Consider the following 16,417-nt stretch of genomic DNA (forward strand, 5'->3'; position numbering starts at 1 on the left):
TACGACATTCCGCTAAAAACGGTTACCTATAATTAATTGTGCAAAATTATATCAACTTAACTATATTTATTTTTCTTTATTATTAAATATGGATATAAAATTATTTTTTTATAAATATGATTTTTTGAGATAAAAGCGTGTTTAAAAAAGTAAAAAAAAAAAGTTTTTATTATTGCGCTTGACAAAAGTGTGATCTTGCTCCTACGTATCTCCCGGTGCGATGGAGAAATCAAAGCTACGTAGTTCTTGCTAGAAAATGTGGATGTGTTGATTGTTTTTAAATAAATTGTATTTTTGTTATTTTAAAAAAAAAAAACTTGACAAACATAAAGAAATAAACTTGCTTGATTTAAATAATTATCTTAAAATATGAATTTTAAGACGATCGAATTGTACAACTCGTGTCTCAAAATTCAAGGAGTAAAAAGATGTCACATCTAATTTAATCCTCTTAAGAATATTTTATTTTTATTTTTAAATTAAATTTCAAAACAAACAAATAGTATAGTTTAATTTGTATCTTAACAACTCCAAGATTAAATAATAATAATAATAATAATTAAATAAATTCTTAAAAATAAGTTTTAAAGTTATCAAAATATATAATTTGTATTATGTAACTCTGAGATTAAAAGATTTTAATTAATTTTAAATAATTTTTACGATTAATTTGTTTATGAATTTTTAGTTTATTAATTTATTTGCGATTATGAGATTTAGAACCATCAAATTGTCACAATTTGTGTTCTAATAACTCAAATATTAAAAAGATGTCACATTTAGTTAATTTTTCATGAAATATTTGTTATTATTTTTTTTAAATGATACTAAATATAAATTTAAATGATTATTCAAAATAAAATTAATAATAAACACGAAAATAAAATAGCGAAAAGAAAGAATATATGAATTTGTGGCTTAAAATAAAAAATAATACTAATTACCAATGTAATCCTCTTTTAAATTATTTTGTATTTTAATAAGTTAAAAAATAAAATTCATTTTAATATTAAATAGCACCAAAAAAAATATAATATAATATAAAATAAATAATATTATAACCTTTTAATTGTGTCTATAATTACTTATATTAAAGAGAATCATCAACATTAAATGAAATAAATACATATAATAATTATTTAATGTGAAATAGTTGGCTTGAACATGGAAACCGTACCAGTGCAAAGACAGCAGTAGAGAAGATTTTTTTTCTAAAAAAAACACAGTTTTCACGTTCTCCAACAGCACAGTTTTTGTAAGTTTTTAAAAAAGTACAGTTTTTCTTCTCAAGCACAACAACATATGAACCAGATTTTCAAACTCACATCAAACATTAATATCAAACAAAACACTAGTATTTAAAACTTACATCAACACAAAAATATCTTTTTTCAATAATGTACATTATAAACAAACAAACAAACAAAAAGTTGCAATTTTTTTGTAAAATCAATGCTCCTGATCTCTCTCTCCTTCACGTTGATTTTGTCTTCTAATATATAGGCTAAAAGGAAGAAGAGGTATGTTCATCATATAAATTAAAGGTATGGAAAATAATAAAATTAAATTAAATGAATAGAAAGAAAGTGAAAATCCAGAAACAGGAAGAACCAGTAAACATGTAAAGAAATTTTAATATTTCTTTATATACTTTTTTTGTTTTGCTTTGTTTTTTTTGTATTTTTAATGTTAAATATAATTATTACAATTTTTACAAATAAACATATATTTTTTAAATTATTTTTATTTTATAGGATAAAATTGAGGTATTACAATAAATAGTAAATACTCACATAATAAATATAAAATAATAAAATACAAATATTTATTATTGATATACAAAAAATGGATAAAATATTTATCATTGATAAATATAAAAACAAATTTAGACAAACATTTTGCATTGATATTTAAAAAAATACATGACAAATATATTTATATTATTGATAAATATAATAAAAATATGTAGCAAACGACATATTTGATATTTCTTAACATATTAAAAAAAAAGTTAGAAAAATTATAATTTATTATTAAAACCATACACGAGACATATATTTGTCATTAAAAAATTATTTAAAATTAATGTATTTTTAATATAATCTACATAAAAATTAGAACAGTTTTGCATATAACTTTTGTAAAATATTTTATTTTACCACGAGTTTATAAATTGATTAACTATCATAACTATTGTGGAATAACTAAATTTCTATTTAAGTTGAACTTTGTTTTTATTGTATAAGAATTTAATTGTGTAAAATTCAATATTATTAAATTGTGATTTAATTGTATCAATTATAAGTTGTTAGCAATTCACATTTATAATTTATTTTAATATTTGTACAAAATATCTAAACGAAAAATATATATACTTATGTAATTATTATATACTTCTCAAATTAATACGCCGGTCTCTTGCTAATATACAAATTAAATCCTTAAAACAAATCCTTGGAGGCAACTAATACATATGGCTATAATTATTCTATTGTATGTAATTATTAACAGATCTAGACCAAGACATCTTGACTAAACAAATTATGGCCGGAGACAAAAAGCATGGAGTCATTAAGTCTATTGATCCCGATTAAATAAATCCCATCATTCCTATCTTTCCAAAGATATAAAAAATAAATATCAAAGCATAGTAACTCGATGTATATTTGCTTATTATTTATGTTGCTAGACTTTCCAACCTAACCAGAAATACTGACTGAATAATATTAGCTATTTTCACTTAGAAACTAGCTAGTCCTTCAATTCCTCGCTCGAATTGCAACGAGAACAGAAAGAATCGTCTACGATCCTTTTTCATAAAACACTTCTCTCATTTGTAGTCTACAATATAATAATTTAATTTTAATTGTAATTTTTGTGTTCTATTTTTATTAATTTACAAATTTAATTCATTTATCTTAAATCAGAAAGCGTTGATCTTTAATTTTGAATTTTCAACTATAAAGTAACGTGATATATTTTAAATAATGTAATATATAATACAATAATGTAGAATGATTAACACTCGTAAAATCACAATAAAATCATCTAAAAACTTAATTTTAAATTTTAAATTTTTATAATTTAATTAATAATATATAAATAGTTCATACATCTAAATTAAATTAAATATCATAAAATTATATGACACATCATTTAATATATATCAAATTGTTATTTTGTAATTAAAAAATATTAGAGAAAAATTAAAATTATTGATTTTGAAATATAAATAAAATTAATTTTACTGATTAATTAAAATAGAGAAATTAAAATTATAATTAAATGGAATGACTTACATGACTTCCCTCGTTTCATTTCCCTAAGTTGAACCAAACTTACCATTATAAAATAATTTCACTGACTTTGGACGAAGATAGTACCTAAAAGGATTTTTTTTTTTTTACAAATAAAAAATAAAACGGAATATTTTGTTTTAAAAAATTTAACGAAAGAATAGAAAGGGTGAGTAAACATGAGAGAGGATGCATGGATGGCTCAATTTTTTCTATATATTATCATTACATTACATAAATAGATACTTGTACGATGAGTTAAATCACAGAGCATTAATATGTCACGAAGAAGAACGAAGACGATACATCTCATATTCAATTCAGAAACAATTAATAAAGAAGCTAGCCTTGCATCATCATATCATATATATGATTAATTTCATACGTTGATGATCAAAGTTCACAAAAATAACAGATGATCGTGACATTAAGAAAATGCATTGAAACATTGAAGGTATTGCTAATGTCTCCGAGTGTGCAAAGAAAATGTTGATGTACGAAAGCCACAACGAGGTTTCAGATGACGATGATGATAACAAAATCGCACGAAGTGATGATGATTTATTTAATAGTCCAGATCTGGTGAATGCAACGTCAAGGTTTGAATTCGATGGCAGCCAATATAGTCTCACCGGTTTTCCTTTTCCTTTTCTCGGTATCCACGGTCCAGAAAAACCTAAGGTCCGTGATGGCATTATCTCCCCCAATAACCCTTTTTATAGGTATGTAACACCACTATTATTACATTCTTCATCAACATTTCAATTACATTCTCTTTTTATTGGTTATTAATCTGTTAATGGTAAGTGCACATTAAGATATAGACATAATTGACCAAATTCTATTGCGAGAGTGAGAGTTTGTTAGCAATAGAGGTTGAACACTAGACGTAATTCTTAATACTCATTGGCGTCTCAATTCATGTCAATGTGCTACACCTTCATAGACTATTAATTAGTTGGCTAGCTAATTTTGTTTTTGATTAGGCAAAATGTTAATTAGTAATTACTTTGTTAAGGAGGACTTATTGATTAGTTGGTTGACATGCAGGTTGTGGAATGCTTTTTTGGTGGTGTTGGTTTTCTACACTGCATGGGTGACTCCGTTTGAATTTGGGTTTTTAAATGAACCGTGGAAAGCACTTTCGATTACTGATAATGTTGTGAATGGTATTTTTTTCATTGATATTTGTGTGACTTTCTTTGTTGCGTACTATGACAAGGCTGCGTATTTGCTTGAGGATAGACATAGCTATATTGCAAAGAGGTATCTCAAATCATGGTTTATACTTGACCTCATCTCCACAGTTCCTTCTGAATTAGCCCGCAAAGTGATGCCTAATGATCTCAAGAGTTATGGCTACTTCGGCATGCTTCGCCTTTGGCGCCTTATGAGAGTCAGTCGCATGTTTACTAAGTCAGTGTGATTAATTCTCCTGCAATTTGTACTATATTTTTAATCTTAAACCTCAATTATAGTTCGGCTAAAAAGTAAATAAAATCTGAATAAAGATTATTGCAAATACAACTTGGATAGTGGTCAAACGATTCAATTTTAACTGAAACAACTTAACAACTCGAATCTAACAACTTGATTTGCAATTTCAATTTGTAGTATTTAGTTTTGGATGACTTGGCAATAACTCCTCTTCGTTAATATTTGAATATTCAGGTTAGAAAAGGACAGACATTTTAATTACTTTTTGCTGCGTTGTTCAAAGCTTACGTGTGTGAGTATTTATTATGATAACACTTACTAATTAATTGCATACTTAATTTATTGGTGGAGCTGCGTGACTTTTATAGTAACAAGCATTGTCTTGTGTTTACTTTTGTAGGTTATTCTATTTGCAACCCATTTTTCTGCCTGCATTTTTTACTTTCTTGCCGACAATTATCCCAGAAGCACAACGTGGCTTGGGCTTGTTTCTAACGTGGCTGACATGAATATTATGAGTCTCTACGTAACATCAGTATACTGGTCTATAGTCACTCTTTCAACAGTTGGTTATGGCGATCTTCATCCTACAAATACAAAGGAGATGATATTTGACATTTTCTATATGCTCTTTAATCTGGGACTTACCGCATACCTCATTGGGAACATGACAAATTTAATTGTTCATGCAACGAGCAGAACTAGAAAATATGTGAGTACATTATGCCCTTAATTGTGGTGATAAGTTCTATATCTTGTCTTTCATTTCTTTCTAAGATGCTGATGAATATTTGGATTTTTTTTCTTTTTGAATTTGTGGAATATCAGAGGGATACAGTAAAAGCTGCAACAAGTTTTGCCCGCCGGAATAACATACCGGTCCGCTTGGAAGAACAAATGCTTGCTCATTTGTTTATGAAGTACAGAACTGATTTAGAAGGAGTACAACATCAGGAGGCTATTGATTGCCTTCCGAAAGCCATTCGAGCTAATATCTCACACTTCTTATTCTATCATCTTATGGAAAGAGTATACTTGTTTAATGGAGTGTCACAAGACCTACTTTTTCAATTGGTAATGTTTTATTTTTGGTTATTATTTCATTTGATTCAACAAAACCTGAAATTTTATGCAATGAAACTGCGGTCTCTGATCAGTGAACATCCGTTGGTCTGTTTGTTGTCAGTTGTCTATTAGATGAAAAGATTGTTTAATGTGCATATATTGAAATTTGAAGGTCACAGAGATGAAGGCTGAGTATTTTCCTCCAAAGGAAGATGTGGTTTTGGATAATGAAGCACCAACAGACTTTTACATCATTGTCAATGGCAGTGCAGTAAGAAATTATACTCTCATTTATTATTATTATTATTATTTACTTCATTTATAGGGGGGAGAATGCAAACCGAACCTTCATTTTTTTCTGACTTACAGGAACTTATCCAACGAAGGGATGGAATAGAACGTGTAAGTCTAATTTCTAATAACTTAAACATGAATACTTGTTCCTATGATTGACAAAACAAGTGTGTTATAATTGCAGGTCATTGGTCAGATAGGTGTAGGAGAATTAGTTGGTGACATAGGAGTCCTATGTTACAGGCCGCAGCCATATATAGCCCGGACTAAACGACTGAGCCAAATTTTGCGCCTGAGTCGCACTACGTTTCTAAATCTTATTCATTCAAGTGTTGGAGATGGGACTATAATCATGAACAACTTTCTCAACGTATGAATTATGTAATTTTTGTGTGCAATGTCTATAAGTATATATATTATTTTCTAATACGTGTTATACTTTGTTGCAGCATTTGCAAAATTCCCCCATTGAAGGGATGAAGGTTATTTTGGCAGAAACAGAGGCGATGTTGGCTCGTGGTAAAACTGATCTACCTATCAGCACATGCTTTGCAGCAAATAGAAATGACAATATATTGTTACATCGGTTGTTGAAGAAAGGCTCAAATCCAAATGAAGCTGACAAGAATGGAAAGACAGCAATGGTTTGTAGTCTTTCTTTCCTCGAATGAATAAATACATAAACATGCATCTCTATATCTGTTTAGAGTCATTAGACACTATACAAGACGCTTACAATTTTACTTTCTCATGTAACAGCATATCGCAGCTTTTAATGGCAATGAGCATTGTATAACTTTGCTTCTACAGTTTGGTGCTGACCCAAATAGCAAAGGTTAAGCCCCTAAATAATTGTTCAATTTTATCAAACTCAATGCAATACACAGAATTTAATTGTGTTAGAACTAGTAATAATATCTTTAGTTGCTTTTATTTATACAGATTTGGATGGAAGTGTCCCGCTATGGGAAGCAATGGTTGGTGGACATAAATCTATCAAGAAAATTCTCATAGACAGTGGTGCGGACATATTTTGTACTGATGTTGGGCATCTCGCATGCCATGCAGCAGAAAACAACAACATTGAATTGCTTAAAGAACTCATAGAATACGGTGTGGATGTGACAAAACCCGAAAGTAGTGGAACCACTGCCCTGCATGCAGCAGTATGTGAAGGAAATGCAGAGATAGTCAAGTTTCTTTTAGACCAAGGAGCTGAAGTTGATAAGCCAAATGGTAGTGGTTGGACTCCCAGGTCTTTGGCAGAACATCAAGGCCATGAAGAAATTAAAAATATATTCCAAAACATCCAAGAGAACAAAAAAACAACGCCTGTTATTCTAATACCAGAATATGGGAAGCCTAATATGTCTTGCATGGGAAGGTTCCAAAGTGAACCTGCTATGCCTGGTGTTCTTGGATCCCAAGAAAGCATGCAACAACCACCTAACCAAGAAGTTTCGGCATGGCTTGATAGTCATCGAAGAAGGGCCAACACCTTTAATAATTCAATTTTTGGGATTATCTCAGCTGCCAGACGATGTAAGTACTGTCCGAGAAAGTTGATGTATTGGGACAAGTAGCATTTCACATGCATTGATTTTAACTATGCAGATAAAAAGAACATGTTAGGCAATGTATTTTTTTTTTCTTTGGCTATTGGGTTGACAAGTTGTGTTTTGATTTTAACTATGCAGATAAAAAAGAACGTAAGGAATCTGAAAGCAGAGGTAATAATATAAGGAGCATGAATGGAGTAGTAGCTAGGGTGACACTTTATTGTCCTGAAAAAGGTGAACATGCTAGAAAGCTTGTTTTTCTGCCCAAGTCACTTGAAGAACTGTTACACATTGGTGCCAAAAAGTTTGATATCTCACCCACCAAAATTTTGAACAGAGAAGGAGCTGAAATTGATGATATAGATCTTATAAGAGATGGTGATCACCTTGTTATTGCACGAGACTGAAGAGGGAAAGGGAAACAAAAATTGATTCTCAAACTTTTTCGTTGTCATGGGTAATTGGGTATCCATTTTTGTGCAGTAACGTCTCGCATTCTCACTCCTTAACCTTTTTCCACGTTCTTAATTAGTTTACTATTGGGAAAAGCATTACTATTGGGAACATGCTTTGTAAAATGACACATGTACGATTAGTCTGTAGCAAAAAATTAGAAACACAACACAAACAAAATTCTTTGCCCTTTTGATTGTTTTTAATAAAAACAGTTTTGTTTTTACTATAAACAATAAAACAAAGATCTCTTGAAAGAATTATTTTCGATTTCAGTCTATGTTATAGAAGGTTGTTCATTTATTCCAAATACTTGGAGACCAAGCTTAATTAGGTTATGAAAGTCAACCTAAACTAGTCTTAGAGAAGGTATCAGTTCACTAACTCGATATTCAAAATATTAGTGACTATTGTTAAAAAATCATCAGTTAACCAGATAGTGAACTATAACAGGTAGTTAATGCCTACATAACCTTTTATATAAACAAACTTATCATAAGTTAAGCTACAACAATAAAAGACTCACCATGACATTAAAATGTAATCGGATATAAACTTTGACACTATATTGAGAATTCGAAATATTCGAATAGCATTTTTTTTATTAAACTTTGAATTACTAGTAATAATTTTTACAAAATTATTGTGATATATTTTTCCAACTTTAGTGTAAGTTGTGTGTTTGGCATCAAGTAAATATTTTGGTTTAATCTCTGCCAAAAGAAGCACCATCCCTAGTATTTCTTATCATATTTCACGTTGTACTGTTTCCTCGATTATGAATGAAACGCATTGATTTTCCTGTTTAAAAAAAAAGGTGCTCGTGTTCATTCATTGGCTGGATTCAAGAGTATATATTTGAGTAAAGTGTTTCAATTTTGAAGGCTATCATGTCGTTAAACGGTTTGGAAAAGTAGTAAGTCCAACATGTGCTAAAACAAATTATATGCACTTTTTTACAAAATGGTAAAACCGGTGGTTAGTTAACTATTATTATCTAGGCACCTAAGTAAAACCAATCCTCTATAAAACAGTCTTAAACCCCTTCTGCCCATGTTCATTGTTACGAACAAAATACTTATGCATGCATCGTATAAGACATATTTTTATTTTTATTTTGCACAACATGTCAGATGACTTGAGAAATACTACCCATGGAATTGACAGTTTTCATAATCATTAATTGTGCAGATTTGATAATATTTGTAATTATATATGTTAGTTCAGCCGTAGATTAGCCGTTATAGTAAAACTTAAAATTATATATCAATATTATTTAAATGAAAAATTTTCTATGAAAATGACCCATTTTACCAATCAGAAATTCTGAGTTTAACATGGTATCAAACTTTAACTTTATCTTTGACAACAACTTTAACTTCTGATTCTATCTCTTCCTCATATAAACAGGCTATGGAGCATAAATGTTGTAAGATGCTATAGAGGTTGAACTTCTAGCACTAGAAGAGAATCAAATATAGAATGTTGTTCCTTGTCCCTATATGTTAAACCTCTTAGCAGTAAATTTATATTCACTATAAAGCTTCGTTCATATGGATCCATAGATCGCTACAAGGCTCGACTAGTGGTTCATGGAAATAAGCAAGAATTTGACCTCGATTATGATGAGACATTTGCACTTGTGGTCAAAATGGCTACAATGCGCACTAATCTAGTCATTGTTGCATCTAAATCTTGGCAAGTACACTAACTAGATGTTAAAAATGTCTTTCTTCATGTTGACCTCAAGGATGAAGTTTACATCAAACTTCCTACGGGTATGACCTCCACTTTACTTAATAATGTTTCCAAACTTAAACAATCTTTGTATAGGTTAAAACAGACATCAAAAGTGTGGTTTGAGAAATTTAGAACAACACTTCTTGATTTTTCATTCATCCAAATCAACTATTATCAATCTCTATTTACACAACTAACATCAAAAGAAATTGTGATACTCTTTGTTTATGTGGATGACATTGTCATCACTGGTTCAGATGAAGAGACAATCAATACAATCCAACAATTATTGCATTCCACTTTTCACATAAAAGATCTTGTGCAACTCACTTACTTCTTGGCGTAGAAGTACACTTCCCATCAAAAGGCATCTTTGTTATCAACACAAATATATTTAAGATCTAATTCATCTAGCTTGTCTTCCCAACATTGCTACTGTTGAAAATTCCATGAAAGTTAATGTCAAGTTAAGACGGGATGAAGGTGAACTCCATACAGATCCCACATTATATCAGAAGTTGGTTGACAATTTTATCTATCTTACTATTACAAGACCCGATATCTCGTTTGATGTCCACATAGTTAGTAGATTAATGCAAAATCCTAGATATTTGCATCTTTCAGTTGTACACTAAATCATCAAATACCTATTGGGTACTCCTAATTGCAGTCTCTTATTCTCTAATGGTGCAACAATACAACTTCAAGCATACATTGATGTTCATTGAGTGGGTTGTCCAAACACAAGAAAATCTACCACCAATTGGTGCAAGAAACAAGAAACAAGATTTTGTATCTAAATCCTTGATTGAAGCAGAATATCGATCCATGTCTACAACATGCTCAAATATTATTTGGTTGCACAGTCTTATTTCAAAACTTGGTTTTCCTCAAACAAATCCATTGCATATTGATAATGAAGCACATAAAAGTCAATTGTCATTCAATTAAGGAAGCCGATGATCGCTAAATTATTACTTTGCCTCATGTCTCAACACCAGTTCAATTGTTTGGCTGATGTCCTTACCAAATCATTGACACGTCAACAACAAAATTTTCTAATCATTGATGCTTAAGACTCACTAGCATCAATTTATAGGGGATGTCAATAGAATTGACAATTTTCATAATAATTAATTACGCAGATTAGATGATATTTATAATTATGTAATTATTTTCATAATTAATTAGTCCAACTATAGATTAACCGTTATAGACTCAAAGCTATATATTATTTTGTATCAACATTATTTAAAAGAGAATTTTTCAATAAAAATAACACATTTTACCGATCAGAAATTCTTAATATAACATTTACAAACTCTCTACTCTATTCAATCAAGAGAACAATTGTTAGGAATTTTTTTTGAAGAATTAATGCACTACACACTTACATTTATCTACTATATTTTAACTTCAAAATAAGCATAATATATTTTTCAGGTGTCTCATTCCTTGCTCTTCTCCCTGTCTTTATTTTTTTCTTTCACTCATACTATCTTTCATTTCCCTCCACCCCAACCAGACTTTTTTTTTTTGGAACTTCGTTTCCAACTAAGGGAGGAATTCATCCCTGATCTCAATACTTCAATGTGATCTTATATTGAAACCCATTTCAAAGTTCAAACGAACTTTTCCATTTCTTTATTTTCCTTTTTGCCATTCTTCTCTTTCACCAATTGAATCCTTTCTTGTTTGACAGAAAATCATCTTCAAACTTAACTGATTACACAAGAATCATGAGAGCAATCAAACCCTTTCTACATCCTATAAAACTGCAATATTCAGACAGCATCTCCAGGATAAACCTGTCCAAGTCCAAAAATCAAGTTAGCATAATAATTAAATAGCAACTATATATTGTAAGCTGAAATGAATCTTAAAAGGGTTTCAATAAGTCACTCACATGAATGTGTCTGTCTTCATTGAAGCTGTTGCTGTGGTTTCTATCATTGAAGCTTACAGTTCTAAGTTTCAACTCTCCTCTGTTGGTTGTCATCTCATCCAATATCTCTGCATCATAGTAATCTTCTGAGCTTCCATCAGTATCACTATCATGTGGCTCTTTATCCTGATCAACCATATTCAGATTCTAAGTTAGAAAGCTTGGAATATATTCATACTACTTTACAATAAGTACAAAAAGAAAGAATAAATGGTTAAATATATTTTTGGTCTCTCTGCAATTATATATATACTCATCAGAAGAAATGGATAGTAATTCACACCTTGAATGACATACTGAGTGCTCCACGTGGAGCGCCTATTATTTCCTCGTACTCAGAAGCATCTAGTTCCTGAAGATCGTTACGCTCGAACAACTTTGGAAGTACATGTTCTCTTATAATTATGAGAAGGAAGAATGGCAGTGGAAACAATATTCCACCTATAGGTATCCATGTGACCCCATAACAAAACAGAAAATATGCCAACTGTAAGGCTGTAAATCCAGCGATGGTCTTGAACGGTACCGTCTCCACAAATGAGGCATGTGAACCTTGCAAAATTCTGTTCAACACAATAACAATTCGTCAATTACTACTACAACTAGCTAGCTTCTACAATGAAAAAAATGTTGATGCACTTATTTACTTGTAACGCCGGCTTGGGGTGATGAAGAGGAGCAATATCCTTTCCCAGAACTGATTCCCTGGAAGACTATCAATTGCCATGTAAGCAAAATATCCCCATAAAACTGAGGTTGGTATCTTCTTCATAACTGAGATGCCTATTATTGATGCACCAACTAAGAGGGACTGCAATAAGTTGGTCATTCTTTGTTCATTAACCCGGACTGGTAAATAAGCATCTATGTTTTTCTCAGGATCAAAATTTTCCTTTGCACCATCCTTGCTATCAGAGTTCATTACAGCTTCTTTCAAAGTTTCCAATTCTTTAACCTGTTACAATTTCAAAACAACACTGTATGTATCAGTCAGACTCTCGACCATATCTCGTGTCTGCATGCCCAAACATATGCTCGCGCGCACACACACTCACACACAAACAAAGCTATCAAGCCAACAGCTCTTACGGTAGGGACTGTGTCCATTTCTATGAACACAGCTTGCATCTTTCTGTATAATTCAGAGCTGGTCGTATGTTGCTCGATGCATTCCTTGGCGCTTTTCACAACCCTCTTTCGGATCAGCTGCAAATCAACGATGCAACACAAGGATCTAAATTGAGTTGAAATTTAGGAAGAAATTAAGAACCACCATGAGTGTTGAAGCAAAATATATTGATGTTTACCTGCCTCCTTAGAACTGCCAAACTCTTAGTATGCATGGGGGACTGTGGAAGGACTCCATTTGAAGGAGGAAGGCCAAGGATACCACATATCAGAGTCTAAAGAATCACCATAGAGATAATCATGTCAATTTTTTTTATCAACCATGGAATAGCACAGGGCCAAGTTCTAGGAAGCAAACAAAATAACATATACCATTATTCCAAGTAGGAAAACATCATAATGGTAGGCAGATGGCTTTTGAAGGTTGAATTCTTTCTGTTGTGCCATCTTAGAAGCCACACTATGATCGAAAAAGTATAAACCCGCTATCATCAAAGCCGGAATGATTGCCCCAAATATATAACTTAAGGGTACCTTCCACATATCCTGCAGTTTGTAGTAACTATTAGATGGATATTAGGACTTGCCTAAATTAAAATGATTACAGCTTATGGTTTGAACACCCACATCTAATTTAGCAAAATCAACAGAACTATGACAACAATGTACTTTGGTATGCATGCTGAGCCAACTATGTATCAAAAGAATGCACTTTGGATGGAAAAAATTATAATAAGAGTATAATAACAAACAGTACCTTCACTACTGTCCAGTGATAAAGAGATGCAGGTTCCCATGGAAGTGGACAAAACAGCCTTCTAGGAACACCATTTGGAACTTTGCCTGGTATTACATAAGATATTGCAGTCCACAACACTACCATCATTGCAACCCCATAATCTGCAATAAAGCCTCGTAGCCACCCTGCATTGAAATGCAAAATAAAGATAAATGGAGTGAATAAGGTAAATAAAGTGTAAATGACAGACAAAAAACATTTGCTTAAGGTCTAAAGTGTGGTATAATAGATGTTTGGAATTATTTTACCTGTTCCATATCGCCATGCTCTTGCTCTTCTGCTTTTAAGTGAAGTGACAACTAATCCAAAAGAGAAAATGATTGCAAGTAATCCATTTGTATACCGCCATTGGAATTGAAATTCCTCCGAAGAAGGATTTTCAGCCTTGGGCGTGCCGAACTCGCTTATCAGTCCCTGCGGTTCAAACATGTTTTGGTCAAGTTGATTGCCAAATTCATTCACAATCTATTTAGTTTTTTTACTAGCAATTAGAAGAAACAAGCAACAACACCTTTATAGCCTCTTGAAAGAAAAGAACAGTGATTAGCATTCCAAATAACTCTCCTGCAATTCTAGTAAATCTAGTGATAATTGTGCAAGCATTAAAAATTGCAAGCATAATTAACAAAAATGATGTCCAAACACAAACCCTGCAACACAGATATATGAACATGAAAGTTAGATATGTACTTGTGATTTAGGAAATGTAAAAAACTTCAAAAACAGACGTCGAAATAGCGTACCAACCAGCCCAAGCAAGAAAGAGCTTGGCACCCAACTGTGGTGTGTTTTTGCAGAAATTGTAGAGATAAGTATACATTATAACAGTTGGTTCTGCAACTCCTAAAATCAACAAAGGTTGGCCACCAAAAATTGAGTGGATAATTCCACAAATGGCTGTAGATGCCAATGTTTCCACTGTGCTCAAGCTTCCATCTGTTTCCCTACTAAGTTGCTCTCCAAATGCAATAACAGGAAGAGCAGAAGCAAAGAATATGTAGAATGTTGGAGCCAATATGCTGTCATTAAAATTAATCAATCAGAAAACAGAAATGTTGCTGGTGAAATCGAACACAACATTAAACATTAGACAGTACTATAAACTAACTTAATGTGTTGCATAAGAATTAAATTAATTACCTAACTCCAGAACAGATTGCACACACCCAATCTTGTTTATAACATGCTGCTCTTCCTTTGACATCTTGAATGATTCCTTTAAATGGTGCTCCCATGTTAACTTCCTCCAACAGCTGATCTTAGATATATCAAATGGAAAAATTAATTTTCAGAAAAGTGATTGCATTTGAAGAATTAATGTCAGAAAATGTAATGTGTAAAGAGATGAACTTTTTGTTATGCTAATAATGAAGTGGATTTGCATGCATAGCATAGCATAGCATAGCCTATATATGTATTAAGAAGTAAGAAGAAAGGAGGAAATGAATGAAAACGCGTTGATAGAGTATAGTACTCACAGAAAGGAAAAACAAACAAACAAGAGTCACAAGAAAGAGACAAGATTGGCACTTTAAAACACAGATGGATGCATGTGATTTTGAAAATGCAAATCATTTCTTAAATTAAACTGTTTTTTATAATGAGTATCACTTTTTATAATTTCTAATTGTTACTTTAATTATTATTTTTTATACTAATCGATTAGTATATATAACTTTCAAAATATTAGTATTGATAATAATAAAAAAAAACTCACTGATAATTAAGATGAGTAGTTTAGTAAGATGGAGAAAATACTACTCACTCTATTTATGTATAGAACCAAGAAGAAATCAGTCAGAATTGTATTGAATTATATTACTTATATCATACTCCTCCTGTCATATTTATATATGAAAAAGTATTCCAAAAAGAGTGTTACTTTTAATCTATAAAGTAATGCTAATAAATGTCTCAAAGGGTTGGAGTATTTGTTAATGATAAAAAAAAATAGTTTTGGGAAAAAAAATTATTTTTTGTAATTTTAAAGTTTGAATTGTATAGTTAAGAATTTTTTTTTCTTTCTATATTTGAATTCTTTATAGATGTTATTGAGACACTTCTTAGTACTTTTCTAAAAATAATTTAATTTTCATGTATTATGTAAAAAGTTATACACAGTTAATAAATTATGATCAATCACATAACAGTGATTTTATAAGTAATTATATCAAAATCAAACATTACTAATTTTACATTTATAATATATACAAATTAAATTATAACATTTTATATTTCTATTATTTGAATTTTATTTAATTATAATTATGATACTAAAGTGAAACAATATAATGGAATCATTTAATCATTTTATATAAATTAAAAAATATAAATAAAAGAAATATATAAAAGATTTTACTCAATGACTATTCTAGTAAATAGCTGGTGTGATAAGGTAATAAGGTAAGAAAATAAAATTCTTGTTAATCGATGGTGTTCTAAGTTAAGAAAATTAAAATACTTCATATAAGTTTAATTTATATACTTTATTAGTATAAAAAACTTATTTAATCTATCACAACTATTAAATATTAATAATATTTAATATTTGATATAATTATTTATAAAAATCAATCACAAATATTAAATATTAATAATATTTAACATTTAATATAATTATTTATAAAGTCATTACATAATTAATTATAATTTAAAGTTTATTTAGTGAATTAAAATTAAAATGTTGTTATTTATGGTAAGG

The 16,417-nt window shown here is 30.4% G+C and overlaps 2 protein-coding genes across 3 annotated transcripts; one reads left to right on the forward strand and one right to left on the reverse strand.

The window, feature by feature from the left end:
• Window positions 1–3,559: 3,559 nt before the first annotated feature.
• Window positions 3,560–8,392, forward strand: LOC101514367 (potassium channel AKT1-like). Its single transcript, XM_004501242.4, has 12 exons — window positions 3,560–4,018; window positions 4,347–4,712; window positions 4,968–5,025; window positions 5,134–5,445; window positions 5,562–5,807; window positions 5,971–6,069; window positions 6,168–6,200; window positions 6,277–6,462; window positions 6,542–6,736; window positions 6,852–6,927; window positions 7,035–7,634; window positions 7,790–8,392. The coding sequence occupies exons 1-12, from the start codon at window positions 3,783–3,785 to the stop codon at window positions 8,056–8,058; spliced, it is 2,676 nt and encodes an 891-aa protein (XP_004501299.1). The 5' UTR covers window positions 3,560–3,782; the 3' UTR covers window positions 8,059–8,392.
• A 2,714-nt stretch (window positions 8,393–11,106) lies between these two features.
• Window positions 11,107–15,176, reverse strand: LOC101514693 (probable boron transporter 7). 2 transcript variants are annotated; one of them, XM_004501243.4, is made up of 12 exons: window positions 14,857–15,176; window positions 14,460–14,735; window positions 14,228–14,366; window positions 13,965–14,130; window positions 13,675–13,841; window positions 13,290–13,463; window positions 13,097–13,192; window positions 12,879–12,995; window positions 12,437–12,744; window positions 12,073–12,352; window positions 11,751–11,915; window positions 11,107–11,652 (listed from the first exon to the last, which is right to left on the reverse strand). In XM_004501243.4, the coding sequence occupies exons 1-12, from the start codon at window positions 14,949–14,951 to the stop codon at window positions 11,629–11,631; spliced, it is 2,007 nt and encodes a 668-aa protein (XP_004501300.1). In that variant the 5' UTR covers window positions 14,952–15,176; the 3' UTR covers window positions 11,107–11,628. The 2 variants fall into 2 exon arrangements, with proteins under 2 accessions (XP_004501300.1, XP_027190827.1); XM_027335026.2 differs by lacking the exon at window positions 14,857–15,176 and having other exon boundaries at window positions 14,464–14,598.
• Window positions 15,177–16,417: the final 1,241 nt, after the last annotated feature.

Source organism: Cicer arietinum, chromosome 5 (genome assembly GCF_000331145.2).
Source record: "Cicer arietinum cultivar CDC Frontier isolate Library 1 chromosome 5, Cicar.CDCFrontier_v2.0, whole genome shotgun sequence".
Taxonomy (NCBI): domain Eukaryota; kingdom Viridiplantae; phylum Streptophyta; class Magnoliopsida; order Fabales; family Fabaceae; genus Cicer; species Cicer arietinum.

What these genes read in the sequence shown, in the direction of transcription:
- LOC101514367 (XM_004501242.4), top strand. Translation starts at nt 3,783, where the DNA reads ATGTTGATGTACGAAAGCCACAACGAGGTTTCAGATGACGATGATGAT. An exon ending in AAGACCTACTTTTTCAATTG is followed by an intron (nt 5,808 to 5,970) that starts GTAATGTTTTAT and finishes TGAAATTTGAAG; the next exon opens with GTCACAGAGATGAAGGCTGA. An exon ending in TCATGAACAACTTTCTCAAC is followed by an intron (nt 6,463 to 6,541) that starts GTATGAATTATG and finishes ACTTTGTTGCAG; the next exon opens with CATTTGCAAAATTCCCCCAT.
- LOC101514693 (XM_004501243.4), bottom strand. Translation starts at nt 14,951, where the DNA reads ATGGGAGCACCATTTAAAGGAATCATTCAAGATGTCAAAGGAAGAGCA. An exon ending in TTTCTTGCTTGGGCTGGTTG is followed by an intron (nt 14,367 to 14,459) that starts GTACGCTATTTC and finishes TCTGTGTTGCAG; the next exon opens with GGTTTGTGTTTGGACATCAT. An exon ending in ATCACTGGACAGTAGTGAAG is followed by an intron (nt 13,464 to 13,674) that starts GTACTGTTTGTT and finishes TACAAACTGCAG; the next exon opens with GATATGTGGAAGGTACCCTT.